We start from the raw sequence: 24,815 nt of genomic DNA, 5'->3' as shown, positions 1-24,815 counted from the left end.
CCTCAAGTCCGTCAGTGTTTTCTTATCAGTGGAAGTACAGTACGGTGTTTGATCAGTCAAGATAAATAGCATGTAGCAGCAAGTGCTAAATTCCACTTCCAGTAAAACTTCCCTGGTAGTGATTGAGAAGGAGGGGGCGCTCTGAGGAAAGCCACTTCCAGTTGACTTGGAGTTTGCCAGTGGCATTTTCCTGTCCCTTGTCATTCAGCATTACTATTTACCCCTATTTACCCTACTCTGGGCTTTGTCTCATCAGCCCTCATTGGTGCTGCGCTCCACCGCATGGAACCCTGCTGTCCAACGGGGTCTTAAGCCAGTGATGCTGGGTGGAATTCAGCCTGCCTTCAGGACAGCGATTAAATTTACTGTAGGTAATCCCATATCACATTCTACTCTTCTGATGGTTGTTTTTTTTTACTGTAGAATAAATTCCATATTATGTTTGTCAGATTTTTTTTTTTTTTTATGAGCTCTCATCACTGCTTCTGGTTCATTTTAAGTTAATGTGTGAGCCTGGTGCTTTGAAACCTGCCTTTAACAGCCCTTGCTTACAGAATCCTATTTCAGAAACGTTCCTTAGTTTTCTCTCTGTAAAGATCTGCTGCTGCGTTCAGTGCTCCAGCTGCACAGCCCTCCTGGTGCTGGCCTCGGGCAGGGCCCAGCTCTGCTCCTGGCATCACGGCCTGATGCAGTGCGAGGCTGAGTGAAGGAAATCAGTCGGACTGACGACAAGAATCCGTGCCGCTGCCGTGTTTGGTTCGGTTCTCAGGTCCTTCCACCGCACTGCGTGTCGCTATCGGAGCACTCAGCTAAAAGGCGGCGCTGTCCCCGGCTTTACCGCTTTTTGTCACACAGGCAGAAGTGTGACGTGCTTCTGTACCCCAAACGGCCGTGCTGGAGGTTAAACTCAGCTGAGGTCTGCGGGAGCCGCTCCTGCCAGCGGAGCTCCTGCAGTTTTACGGCGTTGCGCTTCCTGTTCCTGTGAGGCAGTAAGCACTTCCTCGGTTAGAAACGCTCCTCTGACGGTTTGTGTGCAGCGTGGTGTCTTTATCTCTTTTTACCGTATGAAAGGCACTAAGGCTCGCTGCCTTATCCAGGCGGGCTGCGGGCGGAGCCCTGCATGCACTCACAGCCCTCAGCTCAGGACCCCGCCGCCCTCCCCCGTCCCGATGGGCGATCGGGCAGCCTCGCTTCCTCTCGCCCTGTGACGTCACTTCCGGTAACGGAGCGGCCATTTTACTTGAGGGCACAGCTCTCCGCGCGGCCCCGTCAAAGAGGGGCTGGCGGCGGGCTCTCCCCGTTCTCTTTGCCCTTAACCGAGGTGGCGGCGCGGGCTTCTGGCCCTGGAAGTGGGCGGTGACGGCGCCTGCGCGTTGAGGCGGCGCAGCCCCTTTTTGTGCGGCGGCGCGGCCTCTTTCTGCCGGGGATGGAGGACGGCGGCGGGGCGGGAGCGGCGTCCCCGGGGACCCCCGCGGGGCTCTCGGCCTCCCAGCGGCGGGCGGAGCTGCGGCGGAGGAAGCTGCTGATGAACTCGGAGGAACGGATCAACCGCATCATGGGCTTCCACCGGCCCGCGGCGGGCAAGGGTGAGCCCCGCGGCTCCGTGTGGGGATCCCGGCCCTGCCCCTTCCCGGCCCTTTTGCTCGGTGCTTGCAGACGGTCGCTCGGCGGGTTTCTTACGCAGCGAGGCAGGGCTGTCCGTGCCCTCAGGGGTTCCCCTGCGCGTTCGCCGCCGGCCGGTTGCCTTTCGGGCTGTCCGGACGTCAGCGCTGACCCTCGGTAGGGCTGAAATGCCGTTCTGAGCTCTGTGTGTGTAACTGCCTGTTTTTGTTTCTCTTCTTTAGATGACGAAAGTCACGTCGAATCAAAACTTCAACACGAACAAGATAAATCGAACTCCCTTCCTCTTCCTTCTGTTTCTAAGAGAATCGTGCTCGGTGATTCTGTCTCTAATGTGTCCGGATCGGCTGACCATGCAGGCAGCCTGGGAGACCTTAAAGGCGATAAGGACTTGTTCAGTAAAACTCCACAGCTTGTCAGTGAGGGCACAGGCGAGCTCCGTCACCGTAACAGAGGGGAGCTGCCATCCGAAGCCGCTGCACGGCCACCCAGGCATGGATTAGAGCAGTACTTATCCAGATTTGATGAAGCTCTGAAGCTGAGGAACCAGCTGATGAATGAGAAGCCAAGCCAAGAGAACGGGAATGCGGTGGAGGAGTTTGATTCTTTCCGCATTTTTAGATTAGTGGGATGTGCTCTGCTTGCCATTGCAGTGAGGGCGTTTGTGTGCAAATACTTGGTGAGTTCAGGAAAGCAAACAATCCCATTCTGTTTGGCTAGTTAACTGCAGGCTTAGGACTCAGCTCATGTAAAACGCTGTTTGCCTGGGGTTGAAAGCTGTTTATGTAGGGCTAAGTCAGTTGGGAACTTCAGGCATTCTTTACAACTGTGTAAAAGCTATAAAAAATACCCACCAAACAACCGCTCTGGCATTCCTTGAGATGGTAACTCAATCAGAACCTGTGTTATCTAGCAGAGCCACCAAGTTACAACTAAGAGTTGCATGCTTTTGGTCCTTAATGTTTTCAGCAGAAGCAACACTGGAATAATTATTACTGCTTAAGTCCTATGCAAGTTTGAGTCAACTGTTATTCTTTCCGAAAGAATAATTGAGTGAAAACGGCAATGTCTGCCCTGTGACGTGCAGATCCCACTCATTTATCGACCTCTTAAGAAAAACAGTTCCTCAGCAGTGCAGGTGTCTGCAGGCACATCTTACAGAAGTGCACGACTGGTGCAGCCTGCCACCTTCTGGAGCACTGCTTGTTTCTACACACTGCTCTGTCATGCAATTTCAGGTATAAGGCTGAAAGCAAGCAAGGTAGAACAATACTTCTGACACCTAACTTGTCTGCTTACATTTGTAGTATTCAACAACACTGTTGATAACTAAATTTCTGTTTTCTTACCTATTATTTCTGATTTTTTAATATATTCTTTTGTGTTCCTTCAGTCAATATTTGCACCGTTTCTTACTCTACAACTTGCATACATGGGACTATCCAAGTACTTTCCAAAGGTAAAACAATTTTTCACAATTGGATTAATTTCAAATATTTTAAGCCTGTGCTTAGATTTATTGTTGCATGGGGAGTATTCATATTTTGAGCTGTAGAACTGAGAATTATCAAATGCTCATAGCTAATGCTAGCAGTTAGTATTCCCAGATTTAGTCCAAATCTCTTTATAAGTTGCTGTGAAAATGTGGGCTAGCAGCTTATTTATCTAATGAACTAATTAAAAGCATCTGACTGGGAAATTCCAGTTTATCTTTCATGTCTTTAGGATGCTTGCTTTTCTTTCAGGTAGTGCTCTTCTGTGGTTACTGTTAGCTCTATCAACGGCCATTGGGCATATGTGATTCCTGGGCAAAATTTGTGGGGGTGGTCATTAAGGAATGAGGTGGTTTGGGCTTTAAGGGCTCTGTGTTCCATTTGTGCTTTTAGTTTGAATGACAGCTAGAAGTGAGACGTTTGTGCATGAAGCTTTGTGCTTATCTTCAGTTCAGAACGCCACTTTACAGCTGGATTGGATTGCCACTGTGAAGTGGGCATAATGTCTGTGATGCAGTTGTTCTGCTGTTCACTAGCTTCTCCTTCAGCTCCTCAGATCCTCCACAGCTTCAATTTGTAGCTAGGATAAATAAGGTACTGTGAATCCTGTCTGGAGAGAATCAGTGCAAACATGATATTCTTATCAGTGAATCTGGAGGTGCCTGGGTGTGTGAAACTGGGGTGTTAAACAGAACTGGGCTGTAGCAGAACTAACATTCTGTGGTTTTTCCTTCTAGAGTGAGAAGAAGGTGAAAACAACAGTACTGACTGCTGCTCTTTTACTGTCTGGAATCCCTGCAGAAGTGATCAGTCGCTCTATGGACACCTACAGCAAAATGGGAGATGTTTTCACAGACCTCTGTGTCTACTTCTTTACTTTTATCTTTTGCCACGAACTCACTCTGTTCTTCGGCTCTGAAGTACCATGATGGCTGTAGAGTTCAGTGCAGTGCTTACACTAAAACTTTCTGGTCTGTATGCCTTTAACATCTGACAGGTTGAAACCTTAGTTAAAATTCTTTCCTGTTTTTGAATGCTTGAAAGGAGCCTTAAATCCAGTCGTTTGGGAGATGGAACAGCAAGGTCCCAGGCTGCCAGTCATATTAGCTTGGTTTATTTAAATACTTTGTCCACTAAAAATGTGAAAAATAGAATGGAAGTGTTGCTGGATGATTTGTTTAGTGAGGTCATGTCCTTCTCACCTCCTTCATAGAAATGTACAAAGCTTTGTTCTTTCTGGTGAGAGCAAAGAGAATTCCTTTCAGGGGAACCAAATATATATACATATATATATAGTACAAATATAGCTAATACAGCTCAGTTTGTGTTGCTCCTGTTTTTAAAGAAAGCTCTAAATGAAAGAAATCCCCGTATTTTGTTGTTCCAGTTCAGATTGTCAAACTAAGTAGCTGCTTTTGGAGGATATTGGCAAAACATGCCACTGTTGTCCTAAACCTTGCCTTACATACATTGGTTGTGGTTAATTTAACTTCACAATTCTAGGGCAAAACAGCCAAGCAAAAAAAAAAGAAAAAAAAGGCAAAAAAAAAATCACCCAACCTCCTGTTGTTTACAAGTGTCATTAATCAAAAAGTGGGAGGAAAATTGTTAGAATTGTGAATCTCATCTGTTTGTGAGTTCTAGCAGCCAATGCTAGCATAGCTCACTGGGCTTTTTTTCTAAATGAACACAAATACCAACTCAGCTCAGGAGGGGGAAGTTGTACAGACCAGCCACCAAGCTGCAAAGTCAAACATTTGTCTGCTAGATGTAAAAATAGGTCTTTGCTGGACTGCCCAGGGCAATTTTCTTCCTACATGACCCTCATCATCTTGACATGTTCATGATCAACCAATTGCATGTGAACAGAATACAATTGCTAGGAGTTCTGCTGTGCTGTATGACAGTGCTGCACCCCAGTAGTATAAATAGGGCCTTTGATTCAGCAGATCTGTGGATGTTAACCTGAAGTGGTTTTGCAATTGCCCCAGTGGAACCCTATTAGCTGTTCCTGTTTTAAGTCCCGTGTGTTACATGTGAGAGTAAAATAAGAAATAAACTGCTGTTTTTACTTGACTACCACATAAAGATCTATGTATAAAGAGAGAAGGCATATTTTTCCTGTGGAAGTCCAGCCACGTAGCTGGAAAGACAACAAATACAAATGAGCCCTGGCTGAAGTAGCAGGCTAATGAATGTTCTTGTTTTCCATTATAAGAATTTTGGTGAGAGCAGGGAGGTGTCATTCCAAATAGTCAGCCTTACATGCTGGTGATCTGTGAAAATTTATGTTGAAGGTAAACTTGGTATGATTTTGCTTTGTAGCTTTAAGATTAGAATCTAGGCGCCGAGATAACAGGAGCTAAAGCACTTTTAGTTTAGAGAAACATGTAGCTACCTTGTTGTTTGCAGGGCTTTTTTAGGGTTGATTATCCATGTTTAACACACATTGCCCCGCTTTCTGTGTAGTCTTTCCTGTTAAAGATTCCTGCTAAAATTTCAGCACTGGATTTCAGACTTGTGTTAGGTATGTTTGTGGCATGACAGCTTGTGTATTGCTTTGACAATTATTTTTTTACTGATTATTTTCCAGTGAATGTTATATTTCAGGTGTCCAAGGCTGGGCTTGAAAAGGTTCTGACTTAGGCCTGTTAGCACAGATGTAAATAAAGTTTCTGAAGTGGACAGGAGTTTCACCAAATTGAAATAGCTGACTTGAAAAATAAAACATTACAGTGAGTTGGAGAGTTACCATTGCTCTCACCTACTATATGCCGGAATGTGATACAACTAAATGGCGAAAATACCATCTGACAAAGGCAGTGAGCTTTGAATCTTGAGCAAAATAATAATATCCACCTGGATAACCAGAAAAGTGACCACCTGTTGTAGGTTCAGTCAACCCCTTTTGCAGCCCTTCTGTACAAAGGGAGATGGTGCAGGTTATTTTGTCAGGTGCTGAAGGGAAGCATGCCAGCAGAGCCCACACGGAGCTTTTCAGGTGTGAGCTGTTGCCTGGTGGGCTTCCAGGTGGGACTGGAACATGGACTTCTTGTCTGCGAGGGATGGGAAAGGGCTGGCTGGGGCCTCTCTGAGCTACTCCTCATCTTTGGCCAAGAAATGAATCTCCTTCATTCCGTTTTAACTTATCTTTGTTTACCCATGTTGTTTATGTATATTGCCGAACCGATGGTTTTCTATTAAAAGTACATTTGTTACCCCCTTCCTTTGTGCTCGGACGTCGTCTGTCAGCCCAGCAAGTCGCGGTTTGCTCAGTAGCTTCAGGAGCGTTGGTGCTGGGAGGAGCAGCAGGGTGTTTTGGTGGCAGGGCTGAGCCCTGGCCTCTCTGTGACTCTTGTTTTGGTTCCATATCACACACTTGAGCTTGGTGCTCAGCAGCCACGCTGCACGTCGCACTGGGTGACGCGCAGGGCGCTTCCTGAGGACTCGGGAGCAGGAAGCGAGGCCGCGGCTGGCAGCCCGGCTGCCGACCTGGGGCTCTGCGGTTTCTTCATCCCATCTCTCCGAGGCACCTCTCGCAGGAATACTTTGTTGTTTGGTTTTTTTTTTCCTTCCCTTTTGATATTGTTCCCCGATTCCTCGCCTCCTGCCCGCTCAGACGGCTCTGCGCCCTCCGGACTCCGGGGGGCGCTGCCGCCCCGCCGCGGGCCGGAAGTGCCGCGGGCCGCTTCCCGCCGCGCTGCCGCCGCGCTTCGTCGTTCCGGGTGCTGGGGCTCCGGATGGCCGCCGCCTCGTAGCGCGGGGCTCGCACCGCCATCGCCGCCATGGGCCGGGAGTCCAGGTGAGGGCGGCGGGCTCGCGGCCGGGGTCGCGGGCGGCCGGACCCGCTGCGGAGCCCGCGGGCGCTTCAAGTAGCGGCCCGCCGGCCGCGTGTGGGAACAAAGGGCCGCGGCGGCCTGCGGGCGCGCTGAGGGCGCTGCTGGGTCCTCCCGCCGCCTGCCGCGGCCCTCCGTCGTTTCGAGCAGCGGGGGGCCGGGCTCGGGCTTTGAGAGCGGGCTGTGGAGCCGTGGGACGGCGCTGTGCTCGGGGCACTCCGGGTTTCCCTGCCCGGCGCTGTCGCCTTACTCGCTTGGCTCAGCCCGGTTCCAGGGCTGTTTGTCTGGCGCCGGGCTCCCGAGAGCGGCGGTCCATAGCGGTGTTCTGTGCTGCTGGGCTCCGGGCAGCGGGTCCGGGCCTCTCTGGGCTCATGTGGCCTCGTCGGGTTTGGTGTGAAGTAATAACAGCGGCATCGTCAGCCTGCTACGCTTTTTAAGGTGTTTTTTTTGTTTGTTTGTTTTTTTTAAGTTTCCTATTGACGATGCTGGAAATACCCAAATAATTGTTGTCAGGACGGTATCTCTGATAAAAGCAGATTTTATTCACCATTGCAATGGCGGGCGTCCCGCGAGCAGGAGCGCGCCTATGGACACAACGTGACAGTCTTTATAGCCTGTTTTCTCCCCCTTGCCTCCCCCCTGCCGTGTTTCCCCGCTGGCTGGGTACTCCAGGTTCACAATCTTATCAGAAGGTTTACATTTGTTAATTACTTGTTAATTTGTTTGTTACCTGGTGTCGGTCCTGTCGTCTACAAGATGTCTCAACACTCTTCTCGTTCATATTGATGTGGTGATTTTCTTCACAGTCCTTGTTAAACAAAGAGTAGGGAGGGGAGGTGCCCGGTCTTCCTCAATACCTTCTTCGTGCACTCCCTGAGGCATGTAACGAATTGTCCTTTTAATTTGCGCAGGATACTCTTGCAATGTGTGTGACAAAATATACATATATACACCTATATACAGAGTGTGCATTCCTGGGGAAGGTTCATCTAGAGAATAAGTGATGTAAACTATCAGAGACCCTCAAGTAAAGTAGAAAGACTCTCAAAAAGTACTATGACAGAGGAGACCATGAAATAAAAAAAATATTATCCAATTCTAATGCAGAAACAACATTTGATTCCCACAATGAGGTGTTTATGGAACGTATCTGTTTAAGTTTCAGTATCACCATGTGCATCCCTTTTGTCCTCTCAGGGCTTATACAAACACCTTATTCGGTGCTTTAATTAATTCAGCACTAAGGTGGTCGTAGGCTCCCTGTGTGTGTTGGTCACTGCTGCCAGGTGCTGTGGAGCTGCTCACAGCTGTTAGGCTTTAAACCAGCTCTGTTGTGTGCTGGTGCTGTTGTTGCATCTGTGCTGACTAGTTTAATCTATCATCAGATTTTAACACTGAAACAGTGTTAACACACAGCCTGCTAACAGTCTACAGGCTGCAAAATCTGCTGGCAGCTCAGCTCCGGGTGCTGGCTCTGGATCTCTCAGCACTGCTTTACTTATCCAGTACAGCTTCCATTCTGATAATATGTTTGGTTTTAACTGGGCTTCGGGGTTGGACCGAACAGAGAAGTTGGCAGAAAGCACTCACAGAACGTGTTTGTCAAACCAGGCCATAGGTCTCTTCTTGTATAAGCAGCCTTTGCTGGTCCCACTTGTGTCCCTTGCTCTCAGAAGCCCCATCCCTTCTGCAAGTCTTTCTGTTTGTGGCAGCTGCGTGGTGAACTGGGCTGTACAAATTAAAAAAAAAAAAAAAAAAAGTAAAATGAGGTTTTAAAATCAATTGTTTAATGTGGTTTACAGTGTTCAAAATGCTTTAAAAGAAAGAGAAGAAATGGTGAGGGTGAGAGGGAGTGGTGGGTGGAGAAAGGCAGGGTAGGTGTTGGACTTGCTGTAGGGAAATGTTCCTCAGACTGAAATGAGATGCCCAGACTTGTTGCACATTGTAGAGGAAAATGCAAAAAGAAATCTTGGGGGGAAATGGGGAGCAGTTCTCATGGCATTTCGTGGCTGAGATTGGAAGAAAGAAAAGGTATCTGACAGTGACAGATGTTTTCCACGTTCAGTCATACTGCTGGTAGGCAGGATGTGGATGGCACACTGCTACGGCACTGATTCCAAATGTACACAATACCTCAGTATACCACCATGCTGAAATAAACTCTGTTATGTTTAGCACCAGTACTGTTCTCACACAACTGTTGGCAATGACAAAAGGGAAGGGATGTGGGGGACTTGAGGTTCTGCCTTCTTTGCTTCTTCCACTTCCCAAACCTTGCTCTTGGGGAGCGTTGGCGAGCCGTGGGCTGTGGGAGGATGGATTGAGGGAATTATTCTGATGCTGTGACTGGTAGGAACTGGAAAAAGAGGAGACAGTGCACTGAAGGTCCCTCTGTAACACGTATGCTTATGTGAAGATTTTCTGGGTACTGCTGTCTCCTGCAGCTGGATTGGGATAAGAGAGAAGTAGCGAAGGGAGAAAATCTCCCATCTCCATCATACACCTTAAAGCTGTTTTTCTGTTGTTTGAATTCAGCATCTTAAGGGCATTGTACCACTGCGGCATCACGTGCGCGCGTTTTTTTTCTTCAATTGCATTTTGACAGCCTTTCCTCTGAGCAGAGGTTCAAGTTATGTAGCTTATCTGAATGAAAGTACTGACATCAGCAGCAACAACAGATGTTCAGCAAATTTTATGAGGTAGCTTCAGAGAGACTTAGTCTTTCCCAGCGCATCATAGAAATTGGGGGATGTCTAACCAGGGCATTGTTTTTGATGTTCCAGTGTTCCTGTGATACGCTTAGATAAGCACACTAAAACGTGTGTCTGAGTCACTCCTGTGATTTCAGCATCCTGAGGGATGTGTGCACGCTAATTGATTTTGCAAAATTACTGCAAAGGACTTTTATAGGTACCACAAATTACGAGAAATAATTCACGCAGGTACGACAGACCTCCCTCCCCTCTGCAAGCTGTCCTCAGGCTCACTCTCACCTTTGTTCTGTGGCCTCACGACAGGCATTATCGGAAGCGCTCTGCCTCGAGGGGCCGCTCTGGGAGCCGCTCCAGAAGTCGTTCTCCATCTGACAAAAGGAAACGGGAGGACAGGCGCTCCAGGAGCAGAGATCGGGATCGCAGACGGGAGCGGTCGCGCAGCAGGGACAAGAGGAGATCCCGTTCACGTGACAGGAAGCGCCAGAGGTACGAGTTACAAAGCATGGGAGAGTGCTTGTTATCCAGGGTTGATATGCTTCCTCTGCAGCTGTTTACTTTGTTGTTGTTCGTAATAGATTTTACTGTGCTTAATATTTTTGCTTATGAAATGATGTTTTGGTGCTGGTGTTTGTAAGCTCTTAGCGATCTTGATGATTATTGGATTCCTTTTAAACCTGTTCCTTAGTAGCAGGCTAAAATGATGCTGTTGTCACATGCTGAGAAGTGCGCTTTTGTTTTGGGGCAGACGTTCGAGGAGTAGAGAAAGGGAACGGAGTCGGGAGAGAAGAAGATCGCGGAGCCGAGAGAGAAGGCGCTCCAGGAGCAGAAGTAGAGGCAGACGGTCTCGATCCCCCAGTCCGAGCAAGAACAGGAAGACAGAAAACAGGTATTTGTGTTCGTAGAATCACCAAGGTTAGAAAAGACCCACAGGATCACCCAGAATTATCCACTGATCACCAACAGCTCTCACCAAACCCCGTCCCTCAACACAGCATCCAGACATTCCTTGAACTCCTTCAGGGTCGGTGACTCCACCACCTCCCTGGGCAGCCCATTCCAGTGCCTGACCACTCTTTCAGAGAAGCAGTATTTCCTAATGTCCAGCCTGAATCTCCCCTGGCCCAGCTTGAAGCCATTCCCTCTAGTTCTATCACTGCTTATGCGAGAGAAGAGGCCGACCCCCAGCTCACTGCAACCTCCTTCAGGTTGTTACAAAGAGCACTGAGGTCTCCCCTGAGCCTCCTCTTCTCCAGACCAAACAGTCCCAGCTCTGCCAGCCACTCCTCATAAGACCTGTGCTTCAGACCCCTCACCAACTTTGTTACCCTTTGTTGCCCTTCTTTGTGTTCTCTTGTTACATTCCATATGGTAGTAACTAACCACTGTAAACATACTGATGTACTGGAAGGAATCATTGGGAAAACCAGCCAAAGATTTTGTGTGTAGAGTAAGGAGAATTTTCTGAGTGTACTGTAATTTCCCATCACTTAAAGTCCTTTGATGGAGGAAGTATTTTTGTATTCCTCACTTGAGGGTGTGTAAATGCTATTCTGTGTATGTATTAATTATTTCTCATGCTGTTTGTTGTGAGAATGTTTTTGTAAAATGAGTAGTGGGTCCATAAGTTCTAAGAGTCTGTATAAAGAGCAAGCAGGTTGACAAACATTTAGAAATGATGAGCAGCTGGAATGAGTCCTTTAGGATAATCGTATGGCTGGCATTAGAATTATTCAGTGGGCTGTGAAGTAATCTTAATGAGATTTGATTGGCTAACATGAATTTTACATTTATTATTATGAGCTCGCAAACATTTGGTTCAGGTACATTTCTTTAATAGGAAGCACATTAGGATAATAAAATCTGTGATAAATGGGCTTTGTTTTAAATGGAAGTCTGGGTGTTGCATATGAGTTCTATGAGCAGCTTTTCCCAGGGAGAGGTGTTTCAGTGTCCTTCATACAGCTGTGTATTTGCAGAGGGACATTCAAACTTCCGTAGCAAGGAGCAAGATCGCTTTCCATTCCCCTAGAAATAGAACAAACAGGACTTTTTTTGTATCTCTTTTCAAACTGCTGTCTTCAAAGAGGTGTAGAATAAACAACAGAACCCCTGGAGTGTCTGTAGTTAGTGTTCTGGAACTGAATGCTGCAGCTTGGCCCTATGAAGAAATGAGAGGAACAGAACCAGAGCATGTGAACCAGTGAATTGCAATAGGTTGTGCATTTGTGGCAGTTGTAGGGCATATTTCCATGAATCAGAGAAAGATTTTCTAGGAGACATTGTGCACTTCATAAGATATTTGAAAACACAGCCCTGTTTGTGGTGTTCACGGTTTTGGCTCTATCCAACACATTTATTCCCCCCTTAAACAAATGTTTTAAGAAATCTTTGCTGTTACCTTTCAGATCAAGATCTAAAGAAAGGACAGAAGGTGTGGAAGTTTCTAAAGAAAAGAAAAAAGAGAAAGATGACAAGGAAGAAGAGAAAGATAAAGATACCAGTGCATCTACTGTGGCCACTGAGGTAGGAGCTCTTAGAATAATCTTTTAACTTTTTAATGTATAAAACAGGAGTTAAGATAGCCATAGATTACTGTATTAACAAAAGAAACAGGATTGGCCAGAATCCCTGCTGAGTGAAAGAGTCCCATCCTCTCCTGTAACTCCTGTCACAGGGTGTGCTTCCAGTTCTTGCCATTAGAAATGTTCTGTCCCTGTTGTGCTGTCAGCAAGGGCTTCCCATGCATAGATGGGTCACATTTTTGTTGTTGTTCTCGAAGGATTTTTGGAAGTAGAGAGCGACAAGATGGATCTTCAGTCTTTTACAGATCCATGGCTAAAATGAGTTGAAACTCAGTGATACACAATGTGCTGCTCTAGTCAGAAAAGAGGAAAGTTTTGTTCATATAGGAATTTTTTAATTCATTGTTATTTTAAGAATTGCATACGTGCTGCTATTGTGGAAAATAAAACAGCAGAATTTTGTATCTTAAAGCATTATGGCTGCTTTTAGTGTTTTTTGTTTACTCTTGTGATAGGTCTGTGTGTGCTCATTGGTCAGCTTCGTGCTAGTAATGTTTGTTTGGAAAGGTTCTTTGACTGAAGTTTAGACAAGTGCCAGTGGCCATTGATTTTCACTATTTGATTGTTTCTCGTCACAGAACTTTGATCAGAACAAACTAGAAGAAGAAATGAGAAAACGAAAAGAAAGAGTGGAGAAGTGGAGGGAAGAGCAACGCAAGAAGGCGATGGAGAACATTGGGGAACTGAAAAAAGAAATCGAGGAGATGAAACAGGGAAAAAAATGGAGCTTGGAAGATGATGACGGTATTTCAGTTTTATATGTAACATTTACAACACGTTTGTTCCTAATGATATTTTTAATATCTCTAAAGCATTTAATGACTTTTCAGAATGTGACCTATAAAAGAGCAAAGCCTAAATCTTGTCTTGGCTTCCAACATTTTACGGTACTGTTGAGATTAACAAACTGGAGAGATTTTTTTATGAAGAAAAATGATACAGTAATAAAAACGGACTGTAATGATTTGGGCAGGCTAACGATTGAACGTATGAACTCTTTTCCTCTCTGTTTTATTCCCATATTAATCGTGTTAGATGACGATGAGGAAACTGCAGAAGGAGAAAAGGAAGGCAATGAGGTTGAAGATGAAGAGTTAGATCCTTTGGATGCTTATATGGAAGAAGTAAAAGAAGAGGTCAAGAAGTTCAATATGAGAAGTGTGAAGGGTGGAGGTGGGAGTGAAAAGGTAAAATTGTGTACTAGAATATTTGTCTTTTGAAAGGAGCTTTGTGTTTCAATGTGGAAATGGTTTTGGAAAAAAGAAGGGAAGAAATAGGTTAGATGTGTTTAATGATTGTTTGCCTTAACTTGAATTTTCTGATGTTTTCAGTAAGCTGATAGCATTGTCCTCATGAAATTTCAGTGCAAAACGTGCATGAAAAAACAGCATAATGCATTCAGAAGTACAAATATTCTGTGTATTTGGTACAGCTTCTCTTCTGTGTGATAATGCAATTCTTTCTGTTAACTTTTTGTCTTTCGCAGAAATCTGGACCAACTGTTACCAAAGTAGTAACTGTGGTGACAACCAAAAAGGCAGTTGTAGAGACAGAGAAGAAGAAAGGGGAACTCATGGAGAATGACCAAGATGCAATGGAGGTAATTGGAGTTTCTTGTGTTTGGAACAATGAAAGTTAAGGTTTGGGAGAAACATGAAATGAATTGATGAAAGAATGATTTGGACTCCTCTCATAGTGAGAGCAGATTTTCAGTGTCTGGTTTAATGGGCTAAGGAAAAACTCTTGCTTCTGAGTCAAGTTTCTGTATAAACAAATAACAGCATCTCAGGATGTCATTCCTAGTAATTTACACACCAATTATAATCTATACAGTATTCTTCAGAAGAAGAGGAAGTTGATCTTCAGACTGCCCTAACTGGCTATCAGACCAAGCAGAGAAAGCTGCTAGAACCAGTGGATCATGGAAAAATAGAATATGAGCCCTTCAGGAAAAACTTCTATGTTGAAGTACCTGAACTAGCTAAAATGACACAAGAAGGTGAGTACAAGTATGAGCAGAACATGTTTTGATGTGCAAGGAAACAGCAAATTCTTATTCAGCGTGGAGTATTCTTGAAGAAAGGAGCAAAAAAGTAGTGTTCAGTTCAAGACTTTGGAGTAATTTTGAAGAGAATTTGGATGGGAGAATTTCTTTGGACAGAATGAAAGTGAATCGGATCCCTCTTACTGATAACCTCATTCTTCAAGCAGATAAACGTCAGGTTTGATTCTAATGCAAACTTTGTTTCAGAGGTGAATGTGTACCGACTGGAGATGGAGGGAATAACAGTCAAGGGAAAAGGCTGCCCCAAACCAATAAAAACCTGGGTACAGTGTGGAATTTCCATGAAGATTCTTACTGCTCTCAAAAAGTAAGCAAGCGATGCACGCCCGATGCAGTTTCTGTCATTCATGTATTTGTGAGAAAAATGTTCTTCCTTGCATAAAGCAACATGTCCACGTTTCTGATGTTGTGTGTAGTCATCAGAACCTTTTGCAGTCAGTATTAAAACATGGTTACAAACTTCTGCCATTTGTATCGTGTTGCTGCTCGTTTTTAAGATGTTTTTAGGATGATGCCGATACATAGATGTGAATAATATGTACATTTCTTCTAGCATGACTGATGTGTGTCTGTCAAATCATATTTGGTCTTAAAATCTCTTTTTTGAATGCTTTTTTTCCCTTTAAGACACGGCTATGAGAAACCCACACCCATTCAGAGCCAAGCTATCCCAGCAATTATGAATGGTCGCGACTTGATTGGCATTGCTAAAACAGGAAGTGGAAAAACCATTGCATTTCTGTTGCCCATGTTCAGACATATTATGGATCAGAGAGCTTTAGAAGAAGGAGAAGGTCCCATAGGTACAAAGCATTTATTTTTAAAAATGCCATTTAAGTCAACAAAAGCTCAGCTTTAAAAGGTTCTTTGGTTCTTCTTTTGTTTATGGGGATGAATGCTTGCTATTCCTATAATCCATTAGTGAACAGCTTGAGTTCATGAGCACTGTGCTGTCTGTTGTTGCTTGTGGTCACTATTATTTAAGGTTGTATCAAGAGCACTTGTATATCCATGTATCTGCAAGGGAGGCCTTGGTTGATTTTAAAACTTTGACACATTTTCTGCTTCATCCTCATGCTGTCGTAGTTCTCTTCCTTGAAATTGCATCTTTCAAATAATACTAAATAATATATACATAATAACAATAAGTGTATGTTATAATAATAAATAATTTATGTTGGTAAGCCAGGAAGCGAGCTGCATATACTTCATGCAAATGCTGTGAACTTCATGACAAAAGCTTATTTTTTATTGCTTCAATAACAGCATTTCTTGTATTGCAACACATGATGGGCATGCTTTGCATTTCAGCTGTCATTATGACACCTACTCGTGAGCTGGCCTTGCAGATTACCAAGGAGTGTAAGAAGTTCTCAAAGACCCTTGGACTTCGAGTTGTTTGTGTGTATGGAGGAACAGGGATTAGTGAACAGGTATGCAAAAGACACACGTTGCTTGTCAAACTACTCTTGGACTTTATTAGTCAGTGCTACTTTTGGAGCAGATATGGTTAATTCTCTCCCATAAAATCCAGTATGTTTGCAACTTTCTCTGCATGAAAGCAGCACTATTGTAAAAGCACAGCACTAATGTAAAAGCTTAAGTGCTTGCCTAACTTAGTCCTAAACATACCAATATTTTTGAAAATGCTGAAGTGTGGTCTTTAAGACTTTATATGTGCACTGAGCATGACAGTAATTGAACTACTTGTGAGATGTGGTAGTTGGAAAATGAGCAAGAAGCTGTCTTTCTATGAGCATTCCCCTCAGGAGTAATCTCAAACAAGAACCAGGAATATTGGCTTTGGTTTGTTGCGTTATCAAATATTGCATGTTGGTGTAATTTGGAGATTTAATTTCAGGGTATTTTTCAACTCCACATGTATGGAAATTGGATTTTTGGTTGCCTATGTGTATCAGAGCGTGGCTTTTCAACACTGAATACACCATTTGTAGTTGCATGACACAGTACTTCATGCAGGCTGTGAACTGAACTGAAAGTCCTATCAAAAGTCCTATCCCCTCTGCAGCTTCTTCAAGTGGAAGTATCTTAGTTTGACAGAGGTCACTCTTTTGGAAAGCAGTGTTCAAGATCTAAAGAAATTCAAAGGTTTAAGGAAATTGCTAAGTAAAGTCTTCTAAATAAGCACTTTACATTAATGAAACAGATGTACAAAAGTAATTGAAAACGTGTGTAGCTTTTTTGTGAAGTCGTGCATGTTTGTTTTTTTTTTTTTAAAAGAAAACAACACTAATAGTTTGTGAAATTGAGTTTACTGTCTTTTAAAATCAGATAGCTGAACTCAAAAGAGGTGCTGAAATTATTGTTTGCACACCTGGACGTATGATTGACATGTTAGCAGCCAACAATGGTGAGTAGAAAACCTTTTCCTATGGAGAATTTTTTAATATTTGTTGTGTAATTCTAACAAATTCAAAAGATCATGTATTTTGCTAAATACTTTTATGGAATTTTCTTATATCTCTTCAGGCTGCACTATCTAGCTATTGGCAATATGCAGCACTAATCATAGGTGCAATCATATATTGGCTTGACTTTTCTGGGGGAGGACAGGAAGTGTTGCATTCTTGAAGAGTTCCTGAGAATATTTGTTAAATGTAAAACATGGTGTTCCAAATTTTTACCTTCAAGTTGTTTGATAAGAGGTTGTCTGACAGTTACTTGTTGTGTCTGCCATTGGTCTGACATTATTGTTAGCGCAGCTCAGCAGTTACTTGCTTCTACTTGAAGAGTATCTGACTGCTTTTATCTGTTGGAATAAAAAACAACCAAACCACCAGACAAAAAAAAAAGCCCTCCCTACATGATTGTGAAAGAACTGACCGTGCGTCAAGTATTCGAGTTGGTTTGAACTGAGACACTGCAGCTTTAAGAGGTTTTGTCCTAGTGTAACCATTGCATGCTTGCTAGATAAAGTTTTATTATTAAATTATTCCACATCAAAACCTCTACTAAACTGTTGACATTATTTAACTTCTGTGGAAAAAGTACCTTCAAGAGATATAGAACTGGGCTTCCAAGACTTAAATCGTCAAAGGTAGGTACATTAACGCTGTTCCCAAGTCAATTTACGAAGTTATTATTTGGGGATGGAAGTGTTAGGGTGTTAAATAGATAATGTAGATTTTAATAAAGAAGTGTTTTGTTACTTAAGTGTGAATTCCTTTTAAAAAATGCAGCGCTAAATCGCCCCCACAAAATAATTGGAAGCTTCAGCTGCAATTTGCTGAAGCTGAAAAGACCAAATTCTGCTGTGGTTTGATAGGCAGAAGCCTCAGTCTTGGTCGTAGAGAATATGAAAATAAATATTTCATTTTGAGAGCACTCAACAGTGTCACTGTGCAGTTGTTTGGAAGTGAATCTGTCCACATATTTATATACTCTTGAGAATACGATTGCTAAATCCTTGAGTTGAATCCTTTTGATGAAAGGGAACCTCTTAGGGGTTCGTTTGGGAAGGGTGTTAATTATCCTGTTCATCCTCACCTCCAAATGTTCTCAGATACACAACCTGCTCATTTTGCTTCCAGCTGTCCCAGAGTTTGGGGTGGTCCTTATTTTTAAATCTGGTAGTGATGCTGGGTAGGTTTTAATCTTTATATATTCGTTTGGAAAAGACTGCTTGCTCTGTTTTATGCGTATTATTAGCAGTTAACTAGAATTACTGATGACCCTCAAATAGTTATTCCTAGCTCCGAGGAAGCATTACAGATAATATGTAGAAAAGGAATTTTTCTGAGGCTGCAACAGTTAGCACTGGACTTTGCCTTCCACACATGCGCTGTAATCTCTAATATGTTTTTTTCTAGGTGGCGCTGTCAGATTATGGCTGATGTGGCTCCTTGCTTCATCTCAGTCTTAGTTTTATGATGTGTTTTGGCGAGGGCAGTTTTCTGAATTTTACAGGTTCTTCTGGCCCTATGATGGTATGCAAGAGAAGAGTTTGACAAAATAAAGGGCCTAGTGCATACTTTACACGTTTCCCAGAATGTTTGAGATTAAAATGAGAACATTAAAATTCACTTTTAGTGAATTTTTTGTAAAAAGTAATTAATGCATTTCTTGGAAGATAGTGAGAATATCCGTAACGTTTAAATCTATATATACATATATATAAATAAATTCCTGAGGGAAACTAAATTTCCATTTGATTTTGTTTCCCATGTGCTTTTTCCTCTCCTTTCTCAGGTCGGGTGACCAATCTCCGCAGAGTCACCTACGTTGTCCTTGATGAAGCAGACAGAATGTTTGACATGGGTTTTGAGCCTCAGGTAACTGATGATATGCCTGAAAATGCTCTGAACTGCTCCTTTTCACTTAGAGGGTTTTGCAGTATCCTATGCTATGAATTATTAGACTACCAATAACAGAATGTGCTGTATATAGATGACAATTCAAACTAACATTTTCATTTTTGCATTATCTTCACACTTTAGTTGTGATAAATTCTTAATTAGAACATAATTTCTCTATAATCTGTGTACATGTTAGACAGTAGTTGCTGGCAGCTTTGGGCAGCCAGAGCTCTTTCAGTTTTCTTCAGCTATGTTGTCCTCCAAAACTAAAACCATTCCTTTGTCTCCTGAGCTGCAGAGTTTCTGCAGCAAGTCTTAGGCTTTCTTTTGTGTTGCTGGGGGGTGGCATGTTACCACTCAGCTTCCTGTGGACTCCAGCCTGTCTTGCAGTGCTCTCACCCAAGTCCCAAGAGGAAATCTGCAAAGAAATATTTTGTATTCGATGTAATCCATACATTACCTAACTAATTAAATAAGACAGCTCTGTCTGTATATGAATTTCAGTTACAGAACTTGAGTACTAACAGGAAATGTTCTCTCAAACCAGGTCATGCGCATTGTAGACAACGTCAGGCCTGACCGTCAGACTGTCATGTTCTCTGCTACTTTTCCCAGAGCTATGGAGGCGTTGGCTCGGAGAATCCTAAGTAAACCCATAGAAGTGCAGGTTGGAGGCAGAAGTGTTGTCTGTTCTGATGTGGAGCAGCACGTTGTAAGTATCACACATTCACTTTGCTTGTCCTCTTTCAGAAGGTTTCCAGCAATATAACAAGAGCTTTTATTTCTGGATGTTCACTGAGTTCTGCCACTAGCCATGGATGCAGCATGGGAAAGCAATCTCCTGTTCCTGATGTTTTATTATATTATTTTTATGCCTTTTATCCTGAGTGTGTTTAGTGACTGAAGGTACAATTTATATTCTTTTCGCTTTCTCCCTTTTTTTCTTTTTTTTTCCAGATTGTGATTGAAGAGGAGAATAAGTTCTTAAAGCTACTAGAGCTACTGGGACATTATCAGGAGAAAGGATCAGTTATCATATTTGTGGACAAACAAGAACACGCTGATGGGTTGTTGAAAGATTTAATGAGAGCTTCTTATCCCTGCTTGTCTCTTCATGGAGGTAATCTGCAGTTTTAAGGGCTCACATCAAGATCACCAACCTAGAATATTAATATGGAGTAGTTAGGAAGAAAAGCATCTTGCCTAGTTCCTGGGTAGTACCAGATTAGGGTGTTTTGTCATAAGCAGCTTTTGCTTTGTAATTGGGGAAATATATTTGTTTCTTAATTTTGAAACAGATGTGAGTTTTCTTCTGTTCCCTGTGAGATGTCATCAGATACCAAATCTTGTCTCAGTGCAATGGGGTTGTGAGGTGAATGTTAACACTTGTTAGGGGATATTATGAACTCTGAAATGTAGAGTAGTGAACACCAGCTGAGGGAGTATTATGTGAGATTTTGTTTAAAATTCCACAATAATGGCAGCTGTTGTCTCACTTTTCTGCCTTGGAGAGGTAATACAATGGAAGCAGTTCAGCAGTGAGAAGAGGCCACCTCTGCAGGATGCTGTCCATCACAGAGTGTTTGTCTGAATATGAATATAGTGCTCTTGAATGTACAGCAACCAAAAAGTGCAAAATCACTGTTCATGGGATGCAACATTGGAGGAGGGAAAAAATATCCTCATTTTTTTGAGTGTTCCATTGCCTTTAGTAAACAGACAAAGTTGCCAGATGAGATCTGAGCTGAGCTGTGAAGTCAAGTAGAAATTATTTTGAAACTTTGCAGGATTTTGTAATGGGAAAACTGAAAGTTTGAATTATTGTGGATAATAGACTAAGAGGTTTATTATCCTGGATAATTTATATTGCCTGTGAGTGTAAGTGTATGGAAATGTTGTTTCCATAGGGTTTGAGTTGTTTGAAGTTGGAGAGTATTTTGACTGATGCCCCAATTCTTTTGAGTCGAAATCAGAAGGTAGTTAATAGAAAGGAATAAGGGCCCAGCTTCACAGTGTGTGTGGTTTCCTGCAGGCATCGATCAGTACGACAGGGACAGCATAATCAATGATTTCAAGAATGGAACGTGCAAACTTCTGGTGGCCACATCTGTAGCAGCAAGGGGTTTGGATGTAAAACAGTTGATGCTGGTGGTCAACTATAGTTGTCCCAACCATTATGAAGATTATGTGCACCGAGCAGGCCGGACTGGACGAGCTGGTAATAAAGTAAGTGTAATCACTTGCCTGTTATTGTTAATACTGAAACAATGGCCTTATTTACTGCTTGATAAAGGTGTTCTCCAGGGATAGCTACAGAGGGAATATTTTGTTATTGATGTGAAGAAGGTTTTCTTTTGGAAGTGCCTTTAAGGTTTTTGAGAGATGATGTGTAAAATACACTCTGAATTTTAGCACTGCGGAAGCTGGAATTCATGTTTCCTTCTGCCATATGGATGTCCTTTTAAATTCCATTTGTAGTGTAAAGTTTGGTGTTTTTCACCATTGGAAATGGGCCCTACTAAGTCTAAGGTTTTCTTTTCTGAACTTACAACCATGAAAGGATTGAAAGGAAAGAGTTCCAATTTCTGCCATCTGTGGTTGATTCCCTCTATATCAACTTCCTGGGAAATCACATGATTCATTCTACATTCCTACTGAAAGAAAAAAAAAAGCATGAATATCACAGTTATTTTTATTGACCAGAAAAACAGCATCTGTGCAAGGGCATGACAGCAATGTTAGAGATAAAGTTTCCGTAGAGGTTCTTTACCATCTTTTAAATTAATTTTCACTAGGGATTTGCATATACGTTCATTACTGAGGATCAGGCACGGTATGCTGGTGATATCATCAAGGCTTTGGAATTATCTGGGAATCCAATTCCTGCTGATTTAGAGAAGCTCTGGGCTGACTTCAAAGAACAACAGAAGGCTGTGAGTGATCCTTCGTTCCGTAGTGCTCTGTGCTCTGTGGTTAATGCGTATGCTGTGGTGCAGTTGTGCACCCTGTACAATTGTGAGTCGTTGCTGAGTTCATTGAGAGCACACACATGTGCTGAGGTTTCGAGATTTAGGGATCTGTTGTTGTTGTTGTTTGGTTTTGGGTGCTTTTTGTACAAAATCCCTGTTGTGTATTGCTTCTGCCTGCTGAATTAACACAGCTGTTTTTATTGTACTTCGTTGTAAAGTACAGTATTGAAAATTTGAAGAGCTTTCTAAACATCCCAGGGTTTGCTTTTTTAACTACTAATTACTTTTGTGTTTCTGTAGTTGTCTTATTCCTTTGGGAAATTGATTTTAAAACTTCAGTTTATACATGGAAACACACTGTCTTTATTTTAGGAGGGAAAGCTGATTAAAAAGAGCAGTGGGTTCTCTGGCAAAGGCTTTAAGTTCGATGAAACAGAACAGGCCTTGGCTAATGAGAGAAAGAAGCTACAGAAAGCAGCTCTTGGCTTGCAAGATTCAGATGATGAAGATACAGCTGTTGATGTAAGTGCCTGAAGTTTTTTGAGGATTTCCAATGTATTCTCGTGGTGTTTTTTTCCAGTAGATTACAGAGCATGCTGCAGAATGTGTGGATTTTGGCCATGACATGTCCCATGCTGCTTGTATTATGGAATGTAATTTAATCAATTATATTCCACGGGTAGATGTGTATGTATTCTTTGATAGAGAAGTTGTATAGCTCTCCTGTGAAGATCTTGAAAATCTGTTCCTGACCAACTGGTATTTCACACCTAAAATATGTAGTGATGTAACTGTCACAGAGCTTATTGATACTAATCTGCCATAGATGAAATGGAACGATTGCCTCAAACTACAATTGCCCTCGATTACAAACATTTTTTTATGTGTAGTGTTTTAAAGAAATTCACAGTGGCCTTTTTCTATTTCTGAACCCTTACAAGGTCTCTTTCAAAACGTTAGACTCCTTTTTGTGAACTTGCAAGTAAATGCTATGTTCAAACTTACTCCTGATTGGGAGATCTGTTCAGTTTGCTCTGTAGTTCTGAGCATGCTTCCATTGTTTAAGCAAGGTTTACATGTGAACCGTGTGAACTAAATTGTCCTTAATGTTTTCTGTCTTCATGATGATTTTTAATGGTAAATGCAGTGATTTAATAATATTTATTTTGGTCAGATTGATGAACAAATTGAAAGCATGTTCAATTCAAAGAAAAGAGTAAAAGACATGGGAACACCAGGATCATCCAACGCTCCTACGCCATCCGCTGGTAATGCAGAAAAACTGGAGATTGCTAAAAGATTGGCTTTGAGAATCAATGCCCAGAAGAATCTCGGAGCAGAGGCACAAGTATTTGTCCCCTTCCATTTTAAGGTAAGCCTTTGCAGCACGTTACAGTGTTCAGTTTTTTGCTTTGTGACTGCTGTTTTGTTCAGTCTTTTCTTCTCTCTGATGTTACTCTGCATTATGCAGCTCATTGTGTAGCTGCCAGTTGAAAGTTGTAAGTTTTGTAATTGAGCTACTTCAGTATTTCAGTGGAAATACTTTGTCTGCCTTGGCAAAAAAAATAAATCAAATTGTTGAATTTTATCAGTAATGAGAAATGAATTTGATTTTGTCAGCTTAGCAGAGCTGCAGAATATCTGCTGAAGCACTTAATGCACAGTTTGGACTTGGGTAACGTGGTCTAGAGTGTCCAAAGGAATTTTGAGCTAGACGTGTGAAAGACAATGAAGATATTCTGTATGCAGGGACATCCTGAAGATGTATTTGTATGTTGGCATTTATAATATGCAGAAAGCTTTAATGAAAGCCTTGCTGGCTTGTGTGGGACTTGTTTTGGCTGCATTGTTTTCAACATGGACCTGTTCTTTTTTCTTTGGTTGGTTTTTACAGGACGTGATGCAGCAGGCTACAAATGCTATCCTTAGAGGAGGCACAATTCAAGCTCCTACAGTATCTGCTAAGACCATTGCAGAGCAATTGGCTGAAAAAATCAATGCTAAGCTGAATTATGTACCTATAGAGAAGCAGGAGGAAGAGAAACAGGATGGTGGACAGAATGAATCTTTTAAGAGATATGAAGAAGAATTAGAGATCAATGACTTCCCACAGGCAAGTAAACATTTTGCTAATGAGCATTATTTAATAAGTACAGCTTGAACAGTGATGACTCCAATAACACGTTTTGTTTCTGTTTCTTATTCTAGTTGAAATCACTACATCTGTGGTTACTTTTCAGTGTGTAGGCAGTGAGTGCTTTGGATGTATTACAGAGAACAGTCCCAAAACAAGCATTCCTTACTACACAAAAATCTTTCTACCCTCTGCTACTGACTTATATCCAAACCTCTGACACTGTCTAGTGTTATATTTGAAAGGCCATACTACAGTCTATGACCCCAGTACTGTTCCTTTTTGTTAAATGCAAGTACACAGAACATTTGCCCTGGAGGTCCAGTCTTGCTGCAGAAAGTATTAAACAAAATATTTCACTGCTGTTCCAAAAAACTGTAAGAAAAAGTTGCAGTCTTTAAACTTCCAGTGTAGTAAAACAGGAGGTCTTTAGGAGGTCTTGCTTCTGCAGTACTGTTGTTTGTCCAAAAGGTCAACTATGCTTTGAAATGCCGTTGTGTTGATGCTTTTCTGCTCGTTGATTCTCCTGTATCCTCTCCCTTGCAGACTGCCAGATGGAAAGTCACCTCCAAAGAAGCGCTACAGAGAATCAGTGAATATTCTGAAGCTGCTATTACAATCAGAGGAACTTATTTCCCTCCAGGCAAGGAACCCAAGGAAGGAGAGCGAAAGATTTATTTGGCTATAGAGAGTAAGCATTCTTTCTTTAAGTATTTCAATTAAATATACTATTCTAGTTTCATTATTAAGCATGGAATGTCTGCAGTCATAGTGTTTGGATGCTCAGTTACGGGCTTGCTGTGGTTACTTTGCAGATAAATGTAATTACTAAGAAAGCACTCATTTGTCTCAGTACCCTATGGCAGATGATCCACAGGCAGCACAGAGATGCTGCTCCAGAGAAGGCTGACCTGCTACAGAGCGTAGCAAACATTGATAAGTTTGGGGAGAAAGAAACACAAAAATGTTGTTTGTGCCCATGTGAAATAAGGAGAAAAAATGAATTTATGGGTTTTGGCTGAAAAAGGAATAAGAAATTACATCAACTACTGCAATAGAAATTTTGCAAGCTTTATGGTGATTGAG

The 24,815-nt window shown here is 42.5% G+C and overlaps 2 protein-coding genes across 4 annotated transcripts in view; both read left to right on the top strand.

Moving 5' to 3' along the window:
* The first annotated feature begins 1,241 nt into the window (after positions 1 to 1,241).
* Positions 1,242 to 6,336, top strand: CAMLG (calcium modulating ligand). Its single transcript, XM_052689915.1, has 4 exons — positions 1,242 to 1,586; positions 1,845 to 2,299; positions 3,014 to 3,079; positions 3,851 to 6,336. Exons 1-4 carry the CDS (start codon positions 1,427 to 1,429, stop codon positions 4,040 to 4,042), a joined length of 873 nt encoding a protein of 290 aa, XP_052545875.1. The 5' UTR covers positions 1,242 to 1,426; the 3' UTR covers positions 4,043 to 6,336.
* Positions 6,337 to 6,785: 449 nt separating this feature from the next.
* DDX46 (DEAD-box helicase 46) overlaps positions 6,786 to 24,815 on the top strand; it is a 30,848-nt gene continuing 12,818 nt past the window's right edge. For all 3 annotated transcript variants that reach the window (XM_052689910.1, XM_052689909.1, XM_052689908.1), the window contains exons 1-21: positions 6,786 to 6,915; positions 9,967 to 10,149; positions 10,409 to 10,549; positions 12,069 to 12,186; positions 12,824 to 12,989; positions 13,281 to 13,432; positions 13,732 to 13,845; positions 14,079 to 14,244; positions 14,497 to 14,617; positions 14,938 to 15,113; positions 15,622 to 15,743; positions 16,603 to 16,681; positions 18,520 to 18,602; positions 19,174 to 19,338; positions 19,584 to 19,746; positions 20,659 to 20,852; positions 21,422 to 21,559; positions 21,968 to 22,117; positions 22,770 to 22,967; positions 23,490 to 23,708; positions 24,276 to 24,420. In XM_052689910.1, coding sequence (XP_052545870.1) covers positions 6,899 to 6,915; positions 9,967 to 10,149; positions 10,409 to 10,549; positions 12,069 to 12,186; positions 12,824 to 12,989; positions 13,281 to 13,432; positions 13,732 to 13,845; positions 14,079 to 14,244; positions 14,497 to 14,617; positions 14,938 to 15,113; positions 15,622 to 15,743; positions 16,603 to 16,681; positions 18,520 to 18,602; positions 19,174 to 19,338; positions 19,584 to 19,746; positions 20,659 to 20,852; positions 21,422 to 21,559; positions 21,968 to 22,117; positions 22,770 to 22,967; positions 23,490 to 23,708; positions 24,276 to 24,420 — 3,010 coding nt within the window. In that variant the 5' untranslated portion in view covers positions 6,786 to 6,898. The remainder of the gene's footprint in view (positions 6,916 to 9,966; positions 10,150 to 10,408; positions 10,550 to 12,068; positions 12,187 to 12,823; positions 12,990 to 13,280; positions 13,433 to 13,731; positions 13,846 to 14,078; positions 14,245 to 14,496; positions 14,618 to 14,937; positions 15,114 to 15,621; positions 15,744 to 16,602; positions 16,682 to 18,519; positions 18,603 to 19,173; positions 19,339 to 19,583; positions 19,747 to 20,658; positions 20,853 to 21,421; positions 21,560 to 21,967; positions 22,118 to 22,769; positions 22,968 to 23,489; positions 23,709 to 24,275; positions 24,421 to 24,815) is intronic.

The sequence above is a fragment of the Tympanuchus pallidicinctus genome, unplaced genomic scaffold (assembly GCF_026119805.1).
Source record: "Tympanuchus pallidicinctus isolate F22 unplaced genomic scaffold, pur_lepc_1.0 scaffold25, whole genome shotgun sequence".
Taxonomy (NCBI): Eukaryota; Metazoa; Chordata; class Aves; order Galliformes; family Phasianidae; genus Tympanuchus; species Tympanuchus pallidicinctus.
The sequence above is the reverse complement of the archived record's forward strand: the minus strand, read 5'-3'. Positions and strand labels throughout refer to the sequence as shown.